General features: G+C 48.4%; 1 protein-coding gene across 4 annotated transcripts in view; it reads left to right on the top strand.

The window, feature by feature from the left end:
- The window catches only part of RHPN1 (rhophilin Rho GTPase binding protein 1), a 615,089-nt gene that overhangs the window by 556,882 nt on the left and 33,756 nt on the right, over positions 1-24,451 (top strand). For all 4 annotated transcript variants that reach the window (XM_078686651.1, XM_078686652.1, XM_078686653.1 and 1 more), the window contains one exon: positions 5,699-5,775. In XM_078686651.1, coding sequence (XP_078542777.1) covers positions 5,699-5,775 — 77 coding nt within the window. The remainder of the gene's footprint in view (positions 1-5,698; positions 5,776-24,451) is intronic.

Here is a 24,451-nt window from a genome sequence, read left to right as displayed (position 1 = left end):
AGGGAAAAAAAATAAATAAACACACGCCCACAGCCGCATGACGATCGCAAAGGGGCGGGATGAGTAAAAATCGCGGGAACGCCCACGAATCTGCTCGCAGAATGACGAGCACATCTCTCTTCCAATGGCTAGCCTCCATTTATGGAGCTAGCCAATGGAAAGAGAGGGTGGGACAACACACACATACTGTAAACATTAGATTTCGCCTGCGCCGAAAAGCTGCGCGGTGCGCAGCTTTAGACAGGCGAAACCTAAAAAAACCGACACAGAGATGTGCACCAACAGAGTGTAGAACCGGTATTTCTGTAACAAAATGCACAACCACACAGTTGTTTTTCCCTTCAGTAAATACTTAATGTAATAAAAGCGCTTGTTTTTTTAAAAATTACCTTGCACCTCGCAAACAGAATTCCTTAATGCATGCGCTCTATATATTGTGAAACAAGCATAATAAGCCCTGTTGAGTTTTCAAACCACATGTAATATAATTGGGCATGGACTGTGCTTCCCTTGTGTACTTGTTGTACACACATGTAAAGGAGTAGTGTGAAATAATTCCAGGCTGTATCATGAAAAGCAATCTTTACAGGTTATAGGTTAAATCCCTTCAATCTTGTACGTTTGTTTTGGTACGTTTGTTTCGGTTCCAAGTGAAATGTTGGTAGTTTCCATGTAAGAAGGGATAGATGTTATATTTGTCTCAGAATACGTAGCAAAATAATTAGATTATTTATTAACTTAGTGTAAACCTTTAAAGCTTGTTGAGTTTCCCCTGCATTGGGTTCTTCATAATCCGCCGTTAGTTATTGTCACAACTCTCAGTTTTAGTTAAAAAAAACTCTCATCCAACCCTGAGACTTTTTTTTTATTTATTTATTTATTTATTAAACCTTTATTGTGCGTCAGAAGCGTACAGGTACGGGCCCACAACCATTCCGGCCGGCCTGGAAATCGATTAGTGCACGAAAAAACAGGAGTAAAACAGCCCAGCAGTCACAGAGATGAAAAACAGCAACCAAAGCATGACGTATGAGAAAAGGGACCGCTGGGTTCAGGACAAATTAGGTTAATTTTAAAAAGTTTTTAGATGAAGAGGATCAGGCGCTTTCAATCCAACAGAAGCACATGGCGGGCAAGGATCACAGCAAATTATCAACAAAACGAAGGGTGACAATCGAAAAATCAGCATAAAAAGATATAGGTATCAGGATACGAGCACTTATTCACAGTATCTATCGGTCATCGCCCGCCCCATGGACGTGGAACATCCTAACCAATGGTAGTAATAAGACTAACAACAGAAACAAGTAGCAACGCTACACCTAGCACCATATTGACCCAAGAGAAGAAGGAGAAAGTAAAAAGAACCAAGAAAGAGAGGAGAAAAATAAGGCCCATAGAAACGTAAATGAAACAAAAAGCCCCACCCTACACGCATGCTGAGGCTACGGCCTACCCCCCCCCTAGCAGTGTGTCTGTCGCCCGATAAACCAAAACCCGAAATTTAGAGTAAGAAAAGGGAAAAAAAGGAAAGAAAAAGAGTTAATATAACACCGGAGGAGGGCAAACCCAACAGGCTCCCGGACTCCCCTGCCATTAGTGTAATCGCCACCCCAAAAGAAACAATTAACTACTACAGTCTCTTAGTACATGAATAATGGGGGCGAAGCATCACGTAGTACGCCATTAAGCAGGTCGTAGGGAATCGCCAGTCCGCTACCCCTCCAGCCCCACAGACACTAAACATTAGCGGAACATACTTAGCCCTGGCCCTTTTTTGTAAGTCCCCCGTGCCATGCCCTCAAAGGAGATGCCATCTCCGCAGACAAAGGAAGACAAATGTCCACGCCCGGCCAGGGCGTAACTCGCCATCACAAAATGGACGCCGCCGGCCACGGACCGAGACTCCTCCATTGTAGCCGATTACTACCAGTTCCAAGTCCGAACAAGCATACCACCGCAAAGATACAGGGGCGAGGGAAGAGGCGGTAGTCACAGGAGGCAACAGTAGCTGAACCAGAGTCTGAGTCATCAGCGGTGTTGTAGCGGACGGGGCCACCGTCAAATGTTGGGAAAGGCGTCCTCCATAACAATGGAGACATGTAGGCAATCCGTCCCAGACACCCGCACTATCCGGGATCGTCCATTCCCCTCCGCACCTAGGCAAAACCACAGGATCCTCCTCAAACATAGGCGGGGGCAATTCCTCGCGAATCTGGGGAGCATCCGAACACAGTTGCCCCAGTGTGATCGAAATATCGTCAAGCCTTCCACCAAGCGCCCGGTAGCCATCTCTCCAAGCAGACTGAAAGTCATTCAGAGCGGCAAGGACGTCGCGGCCAGACAGCACAGGCTGGGGCCCCCACATCGAAGAGCCACTCAGCGCCTCACACTCGCCCTCACCCATCACTTCAGCGGACAAGGTGCAATGCCCCATCTCATACAGGCACCCGTCGGGCGTTACCAGCTGAACAGGAGAACAAAGGCTGGGCTGGGAGAAGACCGGTCCGGGCAGACTGTTGCAGGAGTATCAAGGGCTTACAAAATGTGGACCCAAAAAGCAATCAGTGGCAGTGGCCATCTCCTTTCTATCGCAACCACCGGCTTAAGTACGGGGGCGGCCAAGGATAACCGGGCAGGGCAGTAAACAAAGCCAAAAGGCTCACCCATCGAACTCCGCAGCCGGGATCAGTGCCACCGAGCCACCCCGCCGAGGACATATTCCAGCCGCCCCATGCGACAGCCGGGCACCCACAGAGAGGACCGCTCCGGAGTTGCTGCTTCCCGGTGGGCCGACTCCGCCCAGGTCCTGCCGGCCGCCGCCGATGAGTCAGTGCCCGGCCATGTTTAGCCGTCTAGGGCTCGGCTCAGGGTCGTACAAGGCAATCGGTGAACTCCACCAAAATGTCCGTCTGCGAGGCCGGAGGAGACACCGGAACCGCGCATTCAGCCTCTGCGCGCGTTCACCTTCACCCCGCTGCCATTCAATGCCGAAATCGTGCTCAGGATCGTCGTGCGGGGCTCAAAGGTACACGGAGCCGGGAGCTTACACGTCCGTGCTGATCGCCATCTTGGCTCCTCCTCCCAACCCTGAGACTTTTAATTGCAAATAAATAAAACTTTTAAATTCACCGATGCACATACAAACGTACAAGCACAGATGAAAAAAACATGCAAACACAGACCAGGCACACCTTTGGAAACCCATCCACATGCAGCCGTACACACTGATGTATGCAACTACACAAGCATGCATACACACCCTCATGCACACATGCATGCAGCGACCAGCACATACAAACCTACACATGCACATAAATATACACTCAAGAAAACATGCACAAACATATAGGGTATTAGCAAGAGGATATCTATTTACACACACATATAAACAAGCACACATATGCAGGCACTCCTACATACCCACACATGTGCACACACAAACACACATGCATGGAGGCTTGCTCCCGCACTTATACATGCACACGCTCGTCTGTGATGCAACTTTAATGAAATATTTATTTTAATCCTTCAAAAAATGCAACATTTTAAAGTGCTAATACGGTGGAAGCATGTTGGAATGTCCTCTGTGTGGGAGTACGCATACTAAACGTGGTTAGTGGGCGCGTGAAGCATACGCTGTGTGGGAGGTCGGTGCAAATAAAGGCATGGACACATGCTCCCGCACATATACACGAACACGCTCTTGTCTGTCATGCGACTTTAATTAAAAATATATTTCAGCCCTTTAATAAATGCAAACTTTTACATTGCTAAGACGGTTGCAGCGGGTGGGCATGTCCTCTGTGGGTAAGACGGTGGCAGCGGGTGGGCATTTCTTCTGTGGGGGAGTATGCAAAGTAAACGGGGGCAGTGGGCGGGTGGAAGCATCAGATGTGTGGGAGGCGAGTACAACAAAAGGCATTGAGGCATGCTCACGCACATATACACGCACGCTCTTATCTAAAATGCGTCTTTAATTAAATGTTTATTTTAAGACTTTAAAATATTTAAACTTTTACAGTGCTAAAACGGTGACAGCGGGTGTAAATGGCCTCTGTCTGGGAGGACGCTGGGGCAGTGGGCGGGTGGAAGCATCCGCTGTGTGGGAGGCGGGTGCAAGTAAAGACAGGGGAGCTGGTGGAAATAAAACTGCTAAAAGGGGATGGAAGAAGGGAGTAGGTGCACATGAGATGGAAGCGTCCGCTGTGTGGGAGGCGGGTGCGAGTAAAGATGAGAGCTGATAAAAGTGAAACTGCTGAGAGGGATTGGGAGAAAGGAAGGGGTGCACGCAAAAAAAACAAATGCCAGCTGTGCACGTGAGACGGGTGCGAGGAAAGACGAGAGCTGATAATAGTATGCTGTGTGAGAGGCGGGAGCGAGTAAAGACGAGAGCTGATAAAAGTGAAACTGCTAAAAGTGAAACTGCTGAGAGGGATTGGGAGAAAGGAGGGGGTGCACGCAAAAATAATGCCAGCTGTGCACTTCGCGCGCTCGTTTGCGCGTGAGAGCAAGCTGGGCTGTATGGGAGGCGGGTGCGAGTAAATGTTGCGCGCTCTTGCGCGCGCGCCAGCAAGCTGGTAGCTGGAAATACTGTCCTGGGCAGCACTTTGAAAACGCGCTTACTAAATGTCTTTGCCAGGGCAGCGCATGCGCTGGCTCAGGCTAGACCTAAAAAAGCCATATTTTGAGATTCCTCTAAAAACTGACCAGATCGTGGCCAGTATCGAAACCGCTATGAAAAAAGGGAGAGTTAACATTATTGGTTCCCAGCACACGGTTGAGATTTCAACGATGCAATTCACTTATAACTTCAAAACTGTGTTTATTCTGGTATAAGAACATGTGAGAATTGTATATATGCTGCAATCTATTGCCCATACCTTTCTATTGTTTTCCAATATCGAAAATGCTATTAAACACATTTAAACATAAAAACTGACCGGGATAAACTGGCCTTTAAGTGAAGGGATAAGGCATTCCACCGTTTGGTTGTACCATGCACGAAGCATCTGCCCCCCCTCACCCCCCCCCCCCCCCCCCCACACACACACACACACACACACATTCTTCTGAACTTGGGCACTTTAAGGTTGGGCGAGTTCGTAGTTTGTTAAGGAGCCGTTTCTATAAATGAATGTATAGTCCATTACAGTTGCCCATTTTAGACAAGGTGAGGGCAGTTGCTACTAGTTTCCTCGGCTCCAAAGTAATAAAAGGTAAGGTCTTTCTCAGAACTTTCAGCTTAAAAAAGGAGCTCGAGATAATGGTGTTCACATGTTTGTCAAACGACAGATGGTTATCAAAGGTCACCACCAGATTTTTAACCTTTGTGACTGGGGTTGAAACAGAACCAAGCTCCTCCACCATCCGTTTTATCAGAGGACCCCCCCTCCATTTCCCTCCCCTGTCAAGCCCCTCCCCCTATTTGGCCTCCACTTTGATGCCCGGATTTGTATTTTCAGTATATGTAAGTGAACTTTAGTCTGTGAACTCGCTGAGTCTGGCCCCTCGGGGGCATGATGTGACATTGTGGTTTGAATTTTCAATCAGTCGCTTGATCGGGTTTCGCACGTTTTTTTATCAGCCTCCTTGACCGCAGATGCTTTCTGGATCTGGCTACAGGCCAGAAAATGTCAAGATCTAGTAATAGGAGCAAAAAACTAATTTTTCTTTTTTTGTTGTTGTTTGTTTGTAGCTAAAACTCACCAGAAGCCTGAAATACAAACTCCCAATGTTTCTAAAGTGAAAGTGACAGACATTTTCCACAGACTGGTAAGTATGAAGTGCATTGACCTCTTAGCTATGCGCTTTAATTCATTCACGCAGAAAGACGATAGAGAAGATGCGGAAAGTAGCGCGGTGGCCCTTTACGCTGTACGGCGGGGTCAAGCTGTACTGTGCCGCTCACAGGCTCCCGAATAGTGATGATTAAATCGGATGCAAAATAGGTAACATCGAATCATAAACAGGCTGTAAACCGCATGCTGTACACAGCCTGCCATCTAGCATTGGGCTTGGACGTTGCAAGTTGTAGTTCCTAGTAGGAGTTTAGGTTTTAATCCCTTGGCAGCGGCGGTACTTCCGTCGCGGCGCTGGGGGTGGGAGGAGGGTCCGCGCGGCGCCGCCATGCTCGTGACGGAACCACTCCGTCACGAGCCACGGGCGCTCTGTGCTTGTGATGGAGTGGTTCCGTCATGGCCCCGCCCGCTCAGTAGAACGCCCCGCACAGGCGCGGAATTCCTGCAGCGTGGGCAGGGCGGCCGCGCCGTGACGGAACCACTCCGTCACCAGCACAGCGCGTCCGTGGCTCGTGACGGAGTGGTTCCGTCACGAGCACGGAAGAGGTTAAAGTTAATCTTGATGCCTACGGTAGCAGAACGCAGGCGGCACCTTTATTGCCTGGCTATATACCAATGTTATGTTTTTAGAACTGTGATTTTGTTTTTGTGCAGTGAAAGGAACGTGAAGGCTCTTTTGCCACTCAGTCTCCAGAAGACATCTGATAAACCCAGTTTAAGTCCCTACCCAAGTAAAGTAGATTGACGACTGCAGTCACACACTCCCAAATTGTAACAGGCAGTGCATTGGACTTATCTATACAAGGATGCAGCTTAGAAAATAGCTTTCTGTTAATGTAAAAACATTTTTTTTTCTTCATTGTCATACTTAATGAATCAAAATTCTTGTCATAAAATCGAATTTTTAATCACTCATAAGTGTAAATGTTAATCATCCTCATACCCTACATCCAAATGATTCTGATGACCGGCAAACTCATCACAACAAATACAAACCGCAATCTATACATAAAGCAGATACTATCCACATTGGTTTTTGTGCTATATATAAATTTCAAGGCTAAATATTTTTAGAGCTTAAGAATGAGAGAAATAAGAAACAAAATACATTTGTCACCATTTAATTTAAGAAATAATGAGTAAGTTGGTGTGAAAAAGCCCTCTGGGTGCCCTAATCTAAGCCTGCAGTCCTCCATTATGGCTAGATTGTACATTTCTCCGCTTTGGCTCCATCCTAGACTTCCATTTCCTTAGGATTAGCCTTTTTCTAGTACAACAGACTGTTGCATTTTTTAAACTGAGGTTTGGGCTTTTGTGGAAGATGTTCTGGTGGCTGTACAAAATTGTAAGTTTGTCTTTTGGTACATTAACATGTGCAACCCTCTGACTAACCAACCCAAAGTTTTGACGTAGTCATGACCAACATAAGTAAATGGACAGGGATACTTTTGTCAAATTTGCACTTCCAGCACTGTTGGTGAAGCGTATGTTCGTAGCATTTGTGGCTTTAGATACACATGCTTTGCATACTTATGCCATCTACTATTGATCTGGATATTGCAACTTGTTTTTCTTCAAAGAACTTCGAGTCACGAGACTTTGAAACCTCCTTTGATTGGTTTTTTTTTATACCATCGCATTCAGACGTGTTCAGCAAAGGCTTTGAGATAGATATGTTATTCATGGTTTTATCATTGCAAACTTCCACTCCTTGAGACCGACCACAGGAGAACAATCACTCGGTGTAGTTCTCCCAACAGGTACACTGCTGTTCTTTGACTGGCTGCAACTGACTGCCTAGAAGCCCAGGTAGCCTGTGCCTCAGTCCCCGAGTTGGTTGAATCCTCCTCAATCTCCAGAGAGCTTACCTCAGAGAATGCAGACAAGAATAGGATGATGAAATGTACCCCCTACAAATTTTGCCCACACCAGTTCTCTCCCATATCTATGGATGGGCTTGCAACTTCTGCCTCTTCCCTGACCAAAACAAGTTGTTCTGTGACTTCTGTCTCGCTCGTCACTGCAAAAAGATTTTGAGGACCGATGAGAAAGATGTTGGCCGCACCTAAAGATGCAGTGACAGTCACCCTCCGAAACTCCCGTTGTCGTTGGCAAATAGGACCCACTCGGCATTGAGAAAAAGGAGGCATGCCCTTCCGGCATCCCAACTGACGCCCAGCCCAGACACCTTATCCTTGAGTGCTTCCAAGAAAGATAACCAGGAGGGTGCGCCTTCGCCGTCAACATTGATGGGCCCACACATGAAGAAGACACTGAGTGAGTGTTACCCCAAAACCAACCAATGGGACGAAGCCCCAAACACCCTTTCATGGAGGTATTGCACTGATCAGGCCAAGAAGAAGGCTTCAGCCTCTGGCCCACCACCACCCTCAAGTTTCAGTCGGCATTGAGAAAAGGGTTCTGAGCCCCGAGCAAGCACCTGATGGGCATCAAGCCATGACTCTCCTCAACGCCATCTTGACTGAAGGGCGCCAGGCCTCCCCATTCAGAGCCGAAATAGATGCCAAGTGCACCTCGAAAACTGTGCACCAAGTAGACACCGAGGCTAGAAGAGCCCAAGACACCAATCTTTGAGAAACTAGCAGAGAAACTCTATAACTAGACGAAAGCGGCTGATCATCCACCCAAAGCCCAGACCTAGGAAACCATCAACCACCCATCCTCGATTCTCAAATAACAGAGCCTAACTTTTAAGGAGGAACTTGCTTGTGGCACACCTAGGGTCCCAGTGCCTAAGCGGCATAAAGACAAAGATTACAAGACCTCCTCCAAAGTCTACCACACCCAGGCACTTGCCCACACCGCTGCCTGCTCCTCCACTTTCACCTCCTCCACAGCCATATTCACCAGTCCCTCCACCACAATATGCTGAGAAGTCGGTTCATACCTTCTCTGACCCAGGTAGCCCTTATGGGGAGGATGACCCTTGTGACCAACCGGCTCAGGAAGGGGATGGGCTTGACCCGTGGGATGACTGCACTCGACTTGGCAGACAATCTAGGGTCTCAAGCCTTATCCAGCCAAACCACCTCTCTCCCCCTATTTTTCTCCCCCTGATGATTCCTCTGCATTCATGCAATAATTCAGAGGGCGGCCCACCACCATAAAGCGGACATGCATGTACTACAGGATGAGGATAATTTTTTAGTGGAGGGCATTCTATTGACAGAACACACTGTCCAGTGCATTTCAGTGCGCAAGGGCATGCTTAAGTCAGCCCTGACAACTTTAAAGGACTGGTCAAAGCCAACGTGATCATGCCACAGGTAGAGAAAAAATGTAATCCTTTCCCAATAACCCTCTTTACATAAGAGGACAAATCTTCTGTGACTGTTTAGCAGTCCGTACTGCAAGGAAGCAGACTTCTGCAAAGGCAATGAGCACACACATCTACCTCCCTCCAGATTATGAAAGTAAGCGTCTCAGTACTACTGGCCGGCTTGTAGAAGTTAGTGCAACCAACCAGGGAACATCTGGAACACCGAGGCAAGAGCCACGAGTTCCGTAAGCAGAACAACGACTTAGCAACTTTGCCTTAACCACGCATGTGCATGGTTAAGGCACAGTCGGTCTAGTGTTCAGGATGGGCGTGAAAGAAAGAAAGAGAAGAGGACCTACAAGAGGGGTTTGGAGTAATTTTTAGAGGTGGGGGATGTTTGGGGTAATTTTTAGAGGGTCGGAGTTTGGGGTAGTATTTAGGGGGTGGGGGAGGTTAGGGTAGTTTTTAGAGGTGGGGGTTTTGGGGTAGTTTTTAGGAGGTGGGTGAATGTAGGGTAGTTTTTAGAGGTAGATTTTAGGGGTGGGGGTTCAGGGTAGTTTTTAGGTGGTGGGTGGATTCGGGATAGTTTTTAGGGGTTCGGGTAGTTTTATGGGGTGGGTTGATTTGGGGCAGTTTTTAGGGGTGGGCAAATTTGGGGCAGTTTTTAGGGGGTGGATGGATTTGGGGTAGTTTTTAGGTGTTGGGGAGTTTGGGGTAGTTTTATGGGGAGGGGGATTCTGGGTAGTTTTTAGGGGGTGGGAGGGACTCCGATTAGTTTTTAGGGTGTGGGATGTTTGGGGTAGTTTTTAGGGGGTGGGGGAGTTTGGAGTAGTTCTTAGCAGGTTGTTTGGTGTATTTAGGGCTCAGAGGAAGAAGGAGGGAGGTGGTAAACTTAACCATGGATAGCTGTTTACCATACATGCACCATGAAAAATTGTGGTAAAGCAATTTGTGGTTACGACAGGGTCGTAGTAGAGCCCTCATTGTTAAAGTAGGCGTTGTAAAGGAACTCGTTGTTCCAACATACAACCCAACCAACCATTATCAAATTGCCAGTTATTTTGGGTTGCTGTGAAGTTACAAAAATTACCACTTGGAGGAGATGGAGACTCCAGTATAGCACAACCCTAAGACATACCGGAAGGGGGGATAAGGATCTAGTCGCAAAAGGGAAGATAATTCCAAAGTGAATATCTGTTGTGCTAAAATTCTGCGGCTGCTGCTTCTTGCAGTGTGAAACCCAGCATCCTGCTCTGCTGCCACAAATGGATTAGCATCTCTGGGTTTAAATCTGAGGTCTAACAGCACCTTCTCAACATCCTGTTCCATGGAGACCATCTTTTTGGTCCCAAGTAAAGAAAGTCAAGGAGGACACTGAGATGTAGTCAATGGATTCCCTGCAGTCTGCGACACCAAGGGCTCCTTATGCAGGCAGCAGTCCAGAGACGGGACCGAGACTATATTCTCTAGCCAGGCACAATTCTATCAGCAGCAACAACAATCCTTTTGCAAATCCAAGGCAGGCATGGGATACTCTACAGGAGGTTACAGGGGTACCGTTGCAAGGGCAGGAGTTGAGGTAGCTACGGCAAAGGAGCCTTTACTTTCAAGCACTGACTTGCCCACTCTCCCTCGATCGCATGCCATTGTCAGGAGGAGGTATGGAATTTCCCCTCTCACTATTAGAAGTAGTTCAACAGGGCTACTTCTACACCATCTTACCCAACATAACGCTCAACATAATTTCTTCAAAAGTGTGCCATACAACCGGTTCCCCCACACCATTGGGGCAAATAAGTTGATTCCCTGTACTTTCTCTTTCCAGAGAAAGGCGCTCCCTGTGGCCCGTTTTAGGCATATAGTCATTCGGTACATCCTGTCTGAATACTCTCACATGACAACCCTGCAGGGTGTCATTTGTCACTGCTCCTTCAGGGAGATTTCATGACAGCGTTAGATCTCAATTAAGCCTACTTCCACATTCATATCTACCCTGCTCATCGTCAGTAAATTTCGGTTTGAGGTAAGTGGACAACGCTACCAGTTCACAGTACTACCCTTTGGGGGCACTACAGCTCCATGGCTTTTCATCAAGTGTCTGACAGTGGTGGATGGTGATCTATGCAGAGTGGGCATCAATAAATTCCCAAATTTCAACCACTTGCTGCAGCAGCAAACAGCAATATCCAACACACAAATGTAGACCACTATAGCTCTGCTCTAAAGCTTGACGTCCACTGTAAACTCGCAGTTCCACCTCCACTGCCAACAGATCTAAAAGCCTTCTACTCGCTTGTCCACAGCAAGGTGGTCCTTGTAATTATCGGCAATAAGACAGCAGTATACTACTATCGTAAGAAGGGGGCACTGACTACTTTCCACTGTCTGTGCTGGCACAACAGATCTGGCGCTAAGCAATCTCCCAAAAGATTAATCTCCTGTCGGGGCACCTTTCAGGGGTCAACAATACCTTTGTGGACCCATTAGGAAGGGCGCATCAACAAGTCCATGAGTGGGAACTCAACCCTCAAGTTGTCCACAGGTACTTCCTAGCCTTTCCGGTTTGCCTCTCCAGAACACGCAAAATGCCCAATTTTTGCCTCCAGGTATCCACACCCGCCTTCCATGGGCAGTGCACTATGAATTCACTGATCAGGGATATCCGCCTACGCTATTCTTCCTTTCTCCAGTATTAGGGGTGTCTTTCATAGATTCACATGCCTGAATCATTCCCCGTCGTCGGAGTGGGAGTCTCACGGTACATAAAAAAGCAATAAAAATGCCATAATAGCATAGGAAAAAACCAGTAATTCCCAACCAGGAAGAAAAGTAGCCAAAGCTGCAGGAGAAAAAACTTCCACACTCATGACTATCCTAGTCATGTTGTATAGTCCAAACTACAGCCAATCAGGTGACAGCACCCACCAGAATGTTCTCCCCAGAGGCTCAGGCTCTCAGATTTTCTACCGCACGTCGTGTGAAAGGGAGTCTCCCTGAGCTCTGCTCAGTTTTCTTCTCTTATTCCAGTTGGATTACTACTTTTCAAGTATGTCTTCTAAGAAATCTTTATTTAGAGCATGTGCCTCTTGTGGTAAGCTCCGGCTTTTTAAAGAGGATCCCCACAAAAAGTGCATCTATTGCCTTTATCCTGATCACCAGGTCAAGGATTGTAAAATTTGTAGAACCTTCCCTCAAAAGTCCCTCAGGGACAGAGAAGGTCGCCTGCTTTTGTGGCTACAAAAGCTCAAGGATTCTGATAATCCTGTGTCTGAGGTAGGCAGTATTGCCTCTGGTTCTACTTCAGCCTCTAGGAAGAGGCCTGCGACTGAGGTGTTAACATCTCCTGAGGCTAAGGTGACTAGGAAACGTCTGCCATCTAAGGGGTCTGACAAGCCTTCTACTCTCAAGGCTACTCCCCCAGTCAAGGAGAAGGAGGGATCATCTACAACCCCTAAAAAATCTTCCAAGAAATTGCCTCTGACTTCTGAGAAGAATTTGCCTCAGATTCCACCACTGTCGGCAACGGCGCCATCTTCGACTCCGTCGACGAGGATCTCCATCGACGCTACATCTACGTCGACGGTAACATTTTCATCTCCTAAGCCTCATATGATCATGTCGACGGCGGCTTCTTCGCCTACTATGGTCTATGTTTCTGTCAGACCTCTCTCGTCGACGGCGCAGCTTTCATCCGCCGTCGTCGGCGCATCGTCGTCGACGACATCTTCGTCGGCGCCTTCTCTTCCCTCAACGAAGAAGCTGCCGTCGGCAGGCTCGTCGACGGGATCCACTCCGTCGACGACGATTCCATCGTCGACGAAGTCCATCCCGTCGACGAAGTCCGTCCCGTCGACGAAGTCCGTCCCGTCGACGAAGTCCGTCCCGTCGACGAAGTCCGTCCCGTCGACGAAGTCCGTCCCGTCGACGAAGTCTGTCCCGTCGACCAAGTCTGTCCCTCCCGTCGACGAAGTCTGTCCCGTCGACGAAGCTTGTTCCGTCGATGAGGTCTATGTCACCGACGACACCAACACCGTAGACGGATCCTTCATTGTCCACGTCGGCGACGACCTCGTCTAAGGCTAAATCCACTGCAACGAATCCTTCAGTGGAACCAACGTCGACGCCACAACTATCCTCTTGTACCGCCTTACAGGTCTGGTCACCTTCTACGGTTTTCCTGACGCCCAAACAATCTTTGCTTCAGAGACGTGGGTCGACCGTGGAGCTCTCACCGCTGCATATTTCTCCACAAAGGATACCCCTACAGGTGCCCGAAAATTTTTGGGATTCTGAACACAGTGAAGAAGACTCAGACATTGGGGAAACCTTTGGCACAGGTACTAGTCCGTCCGAGTTAAATATCAAGTATCAAGAGGACGAACAGGATGATCAGCAGTCACCTGAACATATACAGTCCCCTGTAACTGATGTCCCTGCCACGCAGGTGCCGATTGCATTGCTCACCAACCTCCAATACATGTTGGATGACTACTACAAGAGGTTCCCACCGTCAGAATCTACAGGCTCGGTGCCTCCTACACCTGCTACGGAAGCACCTATACCAGACTTTCAACCAATAAGGTCTCCTCCACCTCGGCCGTCCACTCAGCCTGAGGATCAACAGCTTTCAGATGAAGAAGACCAGAGAGAGGAAGGCGAAGTGGATGATATGTCGGAGTGGGATGAATATCAGGTGCAAACTCCCTCTCCATCACCTCAGGCTACCTCGCACTCACCACCAGTAGATGTGGGTGGTTTCCACCTCTTGATGGAACGGGCTACTAAGCGTTTCCATATTGATATGGAGCAAACGGAGCAAGAATGTTTTCTTTATGACTTTAAAGACCAGCCTAGAAAACAAGTCAAATCCATACCGATCATTGACTTTATATGGAAGGAGGGTATAAAAGTAATGTCTACTCCAGCATCCATTCCTTCGGGCTTGCCACGCATCGAGAAAAAGTACAAGGCACCTGCAAAGTCGCCTGCGTGCCTTATAGGACAACCGAAACTGGACTCAGTTATCATCCAGGCGGCGCAAAAGAGAGCTAGAAATCCTTCATCTACAGTTGCAGCCCCACCGGACAGAGATGGCAGGCGCTTGGATGCTATTGGAAAACGCGTTATAACGATGGCAGCTACCACAGTCCGGGCTGCTAATTCATTGGCCATCCTGGGCAGCTATGACCGGCAGTTGTGGTCGGACATTGCTCCGTACATAGACCTCCTTCCTGAGCCTTCTAAATCTGAAACGATAAAGATCTTGCAGGAAGGACAAAGAATCTCAGAGGAGATTATTTATTCGGCGGTTGACGTCGCCTCAACTGGTTTCTGGCAGCTAGCTGGTGCTGCTGTTTTGCGTAGGCAGGGGTGGCTACGATATACTTCTTTCCGTCAGGAGGTACAATCTAAGGTATTGGATATGCCTCATGATGGTGAATTTCTGTTTGGCCCACAAGTTTAAGAAGCTCTACAAACAATAAAGAAAGATACGGAAACAGCGAAATCCTTGGGTACACTTTCACAAGCCGCCCTTTCGAGGAGCGAGAGGACGTGGATCGTTCTCAAACAGAGGTGAATACACACAACAATCTTCCTACAGGCAAGGAAATCAGTGCTACCAGACCCAGCGCTATCAAACCTACGGCCAGAGGAGAACTAATTATTCCCAGAACAGGGGAAAAACTACCTACCGCGGAAAGGATAAGCGCCAATGAGAACCGTCACCTGCCACCACTACTACCCCATTCTCGAACAAAGGTTGGAGGACAGATATCAAAGTTTTACTCAAATTGGCTATCGATCACATCAGACAGGTGGGTCCTGGATATTATAGCCAAGGGCCATGCCTTAGAATTCGACCATTTATCTCCGAATGTCCCCCCAAAAGGCCCACCTCCAGCTCACCTGGAGGAGCTGTTTGCCCAGATCAATTTGATGCTACGGAAAGGAGCAATCGAGAGAGTACCTCAAAATATGAGAGGAATGGGATTTTACTCCAGATTTTTCCTAATAAAGAAAAAGTCCGGAGAATGGTGTCCGATTCTGGACCTCCGTGCCCTAAACAAATATTTGAAAAAGTTAACTTTCAGGATGTTATCACTTAAAGAAATACTGCATCTTCTAGCAGCGGGAGACTACATGACCACCTTGGATCTCCAAGATGCATATTTCCATATCCCCATCTTACCTCGCCACAGAAAATTCCTGCGATTCAGATTGGCTGGCAGGGATTACCAATTCAAAGTACTTCCCTTCGGTCTGCGTTCGGCGCCAAGGGTGTTTACAAAGGTCTTAGCCCCAGTGGCTGCTCACCTCCGGCTGGAGGGGATTCAAATATTTCCATATTTGGACGACTGCCTTATCAAGGCCAGTTCTTACGAGGAAGCAGACAACCATCTACAACGGTGTCTGGACCTTTTCCAGTCCCTGGGTCTCGCCATCAACTTCGACAAATCCCAGCTGATACCATCACAAAGACGGGCTTTCCTGGGAGCAACCTTGGACACCCAGTTGCTCCAAGCCTTTGTCTCGGACGAGAGACAAGTCAAAATACAAAAGATGGCCACAAATCTACTTTCAAAAGGGTCAGTTTCAGTTCGACTGTACAAGTCTTTTCTGGGGATGGTATCGTCTTGCATTCCGTTAATACCGAATTGCCGACTCAGGATGAGGCCTCTACAGGAAGAACTGAGCTTACAATGGCTACAGGGTTCCGGCTCTTTCGAGGATCTAATTCAGATCACACCTCTCATGCGGAGGTCTCTCCTCTGGTGGAAGCAGAGAAAACATCTACAGCAAGGTTGCGCTTTCCTCCAGGATCCGCCAAGTTTCACAGTAACCACGGATGCATCCCTCGGCGGCTGGGGAGCTCATCTTCAGGGCCTAACTATCAGCGGCAAGTGGAACCCTAAACAAAGGCGTTGGCACATCAACCGGCTGGAACTGAGAGCCATTTTCCTGGCGCTCAAAGCATTTCGGGAAATCATCCAGGATGCCAATGTGTTGGTACGCACACACAACACAACGAGCATGCACTACGTAAACAAGCAGGGAGGAACAAGATCACTTCTCCTTTCTCAGGAAGCTCAAAGGCTATGGACATGGTCATTACAACACAATCTCAATCTTCAAGCGGTGCATGTTCCTGGTACGGAGAACGTCCTGGCAGACGCACTCAGCAGGACAACCGTATCCACTCACGAGTGGGAACTTCATCAGCAGACCGTGGATCGGAGTTTTTCAGCTATGGGGTCATCCAGACCTAGACCTCTAGACCTGCGGAAGATGATGGAGCCATGTCGGCTGATTCTAATCGCTCCCTGATGGCCTCGCCAGTAATGGTTCACAGAGCTCCTTCTCCTATCGGAGTGCAAGCCGATTCAATTGAGTCCAATCCCGGACTTAATCTCCATTCAAGACGGCCAGATTTACCATCCGGACCCAACATCGCTGAAATTAGCGGCCTGGCGCCTGAATGGAAACGTTTTTGTGTCTGGTGTCGTTCAGCTGGAATTCACCCCTTTTCAGCTAAACCAGAGGAGATTCTGCCTTTTTTCCTTCATCTGGCTCGCTCAGGATTATCTCATGCTACCCTAAAAGTTTTCCTGGCAGCGATTTCACGGTATCGACAAGATGGGACTAATTATCTTTACTCTGCGAGAATTATACAGCAATTCTTTAAAGGCCTTTTTAGAATGTTCCCTCCGGTACGTCGTCCACCTCCATCGTGGCATCTCAATGTAGTGTTGGCACAACTCATGCGACACCCATTCGAACCTATCCACAGAGCAGATCTGAAATTTCTTACGTGGAAGGTGTCACTTCTATTGGCCCTAACCTCCTCTAGGAGAGTCCGCGATATCCAGGCTTTTACTGTTCTTCATCCTTTCTTACAGTTCACAAATGACTCTGTGGTGCTCCGCACCAATCCGAAATTCATTCCAAAAGTACCTTCGGATTTTCATCGGAATGAACCGGTGGTTTTAAAAACATTTTTTCCTAATTCTCAGACACCTGCAGAAAAGGCATTGCATACTCTGGACATTAAAAGATGTCTACAATTCTATTAGCAAAGAACATCTACATTGCGCAGGTCTGATCAACTATTTGTCACTTATGGGACAATTCGTAAGGGACAAGCAGTTTCTAAACAAACAATTGCAAGATGGATATCTGCAGCTGTTGCATTCTGTCACGCTCAAGCAGGAAGACCGTTGCAAGCAGCTCCTAGAGCGCATTCTACAAGAGCAGTGTCTTCATCTACAGCATTAGTTGCTGGAGTTCCTCTTCAGCACATATGCAGAGCGGCAACCTGGGACAGTCGCCATACTTTCACCAAACACTATTGTTTGGATGCAGCCAGTGAAGCCGATGCTTCAGTGGGTCGAGCAGTTCTACGAAATCTTTTCAACTAAGGTGAGCCTCTGTTTCCCACCTCCTATTACTGCTGTCAGACGCTTATTATGTCTCTCTATTGCGTATGCTATTAATGATATGTTTATTTACATTTTGAATTGCTATGTGTTGTTAATGTTGACAAGCTTAAGCTACCTGTAGCGTCTGACAAGCACAAATATGTACTGCTATCTACTCTGATTCAGGCATGTGAATCTATGAAAGACACCCCTAATACTGGAGAAGAACAATAGTTACTTACCTGTAATCTGTGGTTCTCCAGTATTGGTGTCTTTCATAGATTCACATGCAACCCGCCCACCTCTCCTCAGAGGCTCTTGGGCTACATTGGTTTACTATCACTCCTTGCGAGAAAATCTGAGAGCCTGAGCCTCTGGGGGGAACATTCTGGTGGGTGCTGTCGCCTGATTGGCTGTAGTTTGGACTATACAAAATGACTAGGATAGTCATGAGTGTGGAAGTTTTTTCTCCTGTAGCTTTGGCTACTTTACTTCCTGGTTGGGAATTACTGTTTTTTTGCTATGTTTTTATGGCATTTTATTGCTTTTTTATGTACCGTGAGACTCCCACTCCGATGACGGGGAATGATTCAGGCATGTGAATCTATGAAAGACACCAATACTGGAGAACCACAGATTACAGGTAAGTAACTATTGTTCTTCCCACTCATTGCATATGTAGTGAGGAAACTTTAGGTCTCCTTGCCCCTCATCCTTTTTACCCCAACTTGGACCAGTCAGCCCAAGTTGGGGTAAATGACTCAATGTTCTTGGAAATGTCAATCAGGTACAAAAAGAAGCTTCTGATCAGTCCGGACTCACATTGAAGTGCAGCCAAATCAGGCACCAAGCAACTCAAGCTAGCGATCTGGCACCTGATGTCTTAAATTCAGCTATTTAAACCTCCCACAGGATTATATGATCATCTTGTGTGAGGGGCGTTGGCCTACTATATGTGCATGTTATGCAGCCAAGTAGTAAGAATGTGTCCACTCCTGTATCTCCAAGCAATTAGACACCTTCATGGTCACAGTTCAAGATATAATTTCCTACCTTTTTCCTCTTCAGAAGGCAGGTCAAGCATAGACGTCTGTAATTCTCCATTCTGATAGATACATCTGCCGTGTGGATTCCTCACCTTGTGAATATCCCCTTGCGTCAGCAACATTCGGAAATTCTTTTTTCGTAGCCTCGCGCCGATGTGGACTCCTGACGTCATAGAGACACGACCTCGCTCGCGACTCCTCTGACGTCACCGACGCCTATAATAGGCCCACGCCGGCGTGATGACATCAGTTCCCTTTTTTCCGCGTCGTCAACGCTAACGGTTATCGGGAATCTCTGTAGCCAACGGATACTTTGTTGTCTATATTGTTGCCATTTTCTGCTTCTCTGTATCCTGTCTCTTCGACAATGTCTTCAAAAAAGACCGGCTTCAAGCCATGCAGAGAATGTGGCAAAATGATGTCCATTACCGACCCTCACAGCGACTGCATCTGGTGCTTGAGCTCGGACCATGATGTGGATGACTGCTCTTCGTGTAAGAAGATGAACCCGAAGGCCCTGAGGGAGAGAGAGGCGAAGCTCCTGGTAGCTAAGATGAAAGCTGGAAAGGAGAAATCGTCGAGGTCCCGTTCTCGAAGGGCGAGGTCGAAGTCAAGATCGAGGTCGAGGTCTGGATCTCGGGGGAGGTCATCCTCGAAGTCTGCTTCGGATCATGTTTCGAAGAAGAGAAAACATAAGAAGAGGAGACATGAATCCCGACGTCGTACTGGTAAGGAGTCGAGATCGAGGTCGGGGTCACCGAAGAAGGTACGTTCGAAGGTGGTGACCCTTGATGTTTCGGATCCAGAACCTGAAGGTGAGGCCTCTCCATCTGAGTCGCGGGCGCCATCTCCGGTTCCGACTACGACTCCAGCTCCGAATCCGTCTCCGAATCCGTCCCCGGCACCGTCCCCGGCCCGAGATGAGGAAGAGCTTAGAGAGCATGGGGATTCCGCGCCTATAGATGAGCCGAATCCGAGCACTCCTCGAGACAGGCCTGAAGGTTTTCAACCGCCCTTTCCTGCCCCAGGCCAGGACCCATCTGCGTTTCTCAATGCAATGTATGGAGTCTTTTCAAGGGCGTGGTACCCCTCTGGTGCACCTTCGGGTCCCATGGGTCCTCGAGCTTTTAGCTTAGGAGTTCCTCACTCCTATCCTCCGGCTCCATTTATGCCTTACATGCCGGCCCCGACGCCGCCGTGGCATTTTCCACCTCCACCGAAGCCATCGACGCCGGTCCCGGCTTCGCCTGCTCCGAGTCGACCTCGAACACATCCCTTCGAACCATCGAGTTCGATTTCGACGTCGATTTCGAATCCGTCGGAGCCGGTGGTGGATCCGGTGGCAAAGCGTGTCAAGATGAGATCCAGAAGAGAGGCTCAACGCCTTTTGGAAGAAAGGAGGTTCTTAGATTCACAATCTGACATTGAAGAAGGTGAATTGGATGAAGACTGTTTTGAGGAGTTGGCAGACGCAGGAAGCCTGGATTTCTCTCCAGAGTGGGAGTTACCCCCAGGCTCTAGTACTCCTTCTAAGGATGTTCAACCCTACCATTTAATTGTGAGGAAGGCTGCCGATCTCCTTAAATTAACTTTGCCTACTGCAGAATTCAAATCTAATATTTTGACTGAAGTATTGCATTCTCCAAGTTCAGTGGTGGAACCTCTTCTTCCTTTTAATGATGCTCTGACAGAGCCCATTTTGGAAGTATGGAAAAAACCTTTGTCGGCTCCTGCTGTTTCTAAAAGTGTAGCCAGAAGATACAGGGTTGCCCCTGAGGACCGTGCCTTTTTAACCTCTCACCCTTCACCGGAGAGTTTGGTCATTCAGGCTGCATGTTCCAAAAAGAACGTTAGTGCTTTCCCTCAGGTTCCTTATGAGAAGGAGGCAAAGAAGCAGGATCAGGTGGCAAAGAAGACCTTCTCCTCTTCCAGTATGGCATTAAAGTCATCAAATGCCACTTGTTTGATGGGGAGGTATTTACACGCACTTATGGACTCTTTGCGTGTTCTTGTTCCAAAAGTTCCTGATGACAGCAGGAAGGACTTTGAAGAAGTCATCTCTGACGCTCAGGCGGCGGCTCGTCAGGTCATTCAGAGCGGCCTGGATACTGTAGACTCTGTGGCGCGCATTATGGGCACTGCTGTCGTTACTAGGCGGTCCGCCTGGTTGAAATCCTCTGACTTTTCGGCGGATGTTCAGGCAACATTGTTAGATCTTCCTTTTGATGGTTCTGGCCTCTTATGGAAGAAGGCTGATGCGGCCCTTGAGAGGTTTAAGGATAGTAGAGCGACTGCCAAGTCTTTAGGTCTTCAAATGAGAGGTTCTTCGACTGGCAGAAGATTCAGGGGCTTTGGTCGCTCCTCCTTTCCGAATTTCCGGCAAGGCCAGCAGCAACAGCAACAACAACAGCAGCAGCAAAACTCCTTTTATAGGGCATATAGGGGAAAGCAGAGAGCACGTCCTCGTGGACGTCAGGCCTCTTCCTCCTCCACTTCCTCCAACCCTCCTGCCCCTGAGAAGCAGCCCTAGATCCGACATTCAGGATCATGTGGGTCCGGTTGGGGGCTGGCTTACCCATTTTCTACAGGATTGGGAATCGGTTACATCAGATCTTTGGGTTCTCAATCTTGTAGAGAATGAGTATGCCCTTCCCTTTCGGGAATTCCCTCCCAATTTCCCTCCTTGCCAAGGGTATTGCTCCGAGGAACATCTGTCACTTCTGCAGGAGGAAGTGTTGACTCTGATAAGAAAGGGTGCGATAGAGGTGGTCCCAGAGCAGGAAAGGGGTCAGGGGTGCTACTCCCGGTATTTCCTGATTCCGAAGAAGGATGGCAGACTTCGTCCAATCCTGGATCTCAGGATCTTGAATCTCTATCTGAGGCAGGAGAAATTCAAGATGCTCACCCTTTCTCAGGTTCTTCAGGCGCTGCAAGAAGACTGGATGGTGTCGCTCGACTTGCAGGATGCTTACTTTCATATCCCAATCCTGAAGTCGCACAGGAGGTATCTCCGTTTTACGGTGGGATCGCAGCACTACCAGTTTGCGGTCCTTCCGTTTGGTCTTACTACTGCGCCTCGAGTCTTCACCAAGGTGATGGCAGTGGTGGCGGCGCATCTCAGGAGATCAGGGATTCCAGTATTCCCTTATTTGGACGACTGGCTGATCAAGGCAGAGTCGTCAGAGAGAGTGCTCCATCATCTGCGAGAGACAACCCAGTTGTTGTACAGGTTGAGTTTTTCGATAAATGTGCCCAAGTCTCACCTGGTGCCCTCCCAGCGCAACCTGTTCATAGGTGCCGTACTGGACACAACCGTATGTCGTGCATTCCCTCCCCCTCAAAGGATTCGCGACATACAGGATATGATTCCTTTATTTTACAATGGAGCGGTCGTTCCAGTCCTGAAGGTCCTTCGCCTGCTCGGTCTGATGGCTTCATGCATTCTGTTGGTCAACCATGCACGCTGGCACATGAGGGCGCTCCAGTGGTGCCTCCGCAGGCAGTGGTATCAGCACAACGGAGATCTCAGGGAGTCAGTGAGGATCTCCAGAGAAGCTGCAGCGGATCTGTCTTGGTGGGGCTTGGAAGGCAATCTGTCCCAAGGAAAGCCTTTTCAACTTCCCCCATCGGTGGCCACAGTGATAACGGATGCATCCACTCTTGGGTGGGGTGCTCATCTAGGGGATCTGGAGATCAAGGGCCTTTGGTCTCCAGAGGAAAGGTTGCTTCATATCAACCTTCTAGAATTGCGGGCGATACGTTTGGCGCTCAAGGCCTTCCTCCCTTCCCTTCGCGGTCAGTCAGTTCAAGTCCTGACGGACAACACGACCGCGATGTGGTATGTCAACAAGCAGGGAGGTGTGGGGTCTCAGTGTCTCTGCAGAGAGGCTCTGCGTCTCTGGTCCTGGGTTCAGGACCATCAGATTTGTCTGATGGCGAATCATCTGGCCGGAGTGTTAAACGTTCGTGCAGACAGTCTCAGTCGACAGTTCTCTGCCGACCACGAGTGGAGGCTTCACCCGGAGGTGGTTCACGACATCTTTCAGATGTGGGGAACTCCTCGGTGGACCTGTTCGCCACTTACGAGAATGCGCACTGCCTGTCATTCTGCAGTCTCCAGTATCCGATGCATGGAGCCTTGGGGGACGCGTTTCAGTTGAGTTGGGGAGGTCAACTCCTTTACGCGTTTCCTCCCATACCTTTGATTCCTCGGGTTCTGAGGAAGATTCGCCAGGACCAGGCCCAAGTCATATTGGTCGCCCCGGACTGGCCAAGAAGGGTGTGGTACACAGATCTTCTCCACCTCTCCTCTCACCCGCCGCTCTGTGGTTCTGAAATTCTGGACCCTACTGTTGTCCCGGTATCGAGGTCCGATACCCGTATCCCAAAACATCAACGTACCATGGCGAATTTGGTATCGACGAACCGATAATGATTAGGACATCATTCCTATGCATTTGCATCATGATCGAGACATGCTAACACCCCCGAATCGTAGTTTCCGTCCCGACCCCTCAGACTCCATTTTGTAAACAGTATCCATCTTGTGTCTTGCCCTCATGATAAGTCAATTAAAGGTCGAGCTTGATCTAAAAGGACACGTCCACCTTCCCTGACTTCCCCCTGACCTGTCCCAACTGACTCCCTTGCCTACAGCCAAACCTGTTTGAGCAGCTCCTCGCCCAGTGGCCAAACATGATAGCATCAATGCACAACATACCACAAACCATTCACCACATACAGATCATGTTTTCTACACACATACGCACCTGTCCACGCTCCCTGTTTATGGCCAGTTTTATGACCAGGAGGTGCCTTCTTTTATTGGGGTTTCACCGATATCTGATGGGAGTTCCGGGCCTGGCTAGGTAATCTATCACGAATTGGACATCTAAAATACGGGCTTGCCTACATGACTTCGCTCTTTTGTATTATTGTAGAAATATGTGTATAGCCATATCATAAACTCAAGAATTCTTGCCTGCAGCTATTATTTTTGTATATAAGGAGAAGGCTGGTTCTGTAAAAACGAACAGTCTCCTGAGAACACATGACCCGTGCTTGTCGTGCTTCTAGGACACCTGTTACTTGGTAGCTATCAATAAAACTAGATCTCTGACTCGACTAGAAGACTCCGTGTTTCTGTGGTCCGGAACAGGGAGAACTCAGAGGTCTTCGGGTGTTATCCCCTGGCACCACCGGGTTCTTAAAAACCCGGCACCTCAGTTGGCGCCCAACTCGGGGCGGTATCAAGCGGCGACGGTCCAAGCCAGATGTTCGTGAGGAGCTTCGTGTGAAAATTCCAGAGGACGGCCAGCCACTTCAGCGACCCCTGTATGTCGACGTGGTTCCGAAGGTCTTTGCTGCGAGGTTCCCCGCGTCCCGACGGCTATGAAGGACTGCTGCCCTGACTATCGCCTTGTTTTGGACCCAGTGATCCTTGGTAGAGCGAAACGATAGACGAGTCTTCTAGCGACGTCACCGATCTTCAAATACTTCAGTTAAGTATAAGTGGAGCGTCTCCCAGTCCTTAGTTTGTCCTTAGTTTTTGGTATCCTTGAGATACGCTTTGATTTGGTACTTGCAAGCCCCAAAGCCGAAGGACCTGTGTATTCACGAGAAATATCGTAACAGATAATCCTTTGAAGTTTGAAGCTAGACTAGTGAGCAAAGATGCCTGGTTTTAGTAGACTTGGAAACTTGTTTTGTCTTGGTTATAGTAAGGACTCCCGATTAGAGGATTCCTGTCCGGTTCCTCCGATTGGAACTCCAACATACGAGCTCTATTTAAAGCACGGCGTAGGTCCTATCACATATAATGAAGTGTGGATAAAATACACCCGCAAGGATGGTGTTTTAAAATGGCCCCAATATGGTAGTTTCGACTCACAAATATTAGATAACTTA

This window comes from Lissotriton helveticus, chromosome 4_1 (assembly GCF_964261635.1).
Source record: "Lissotriton helveticus chromosome 4_1, aLisHel1.1, whole genome shotgun sequence".
NCBI lineage: Eukaryota > Metazoa > Chordata > Amphibia > Caudata > Salamandridae > Lissotriton > Lissotriton helveticus.
The sequence above is the reverse complement of the archived record's forward strand: the minus strand, read 5'-3'. Positions and strand labels throughout refer to the sequence as shown.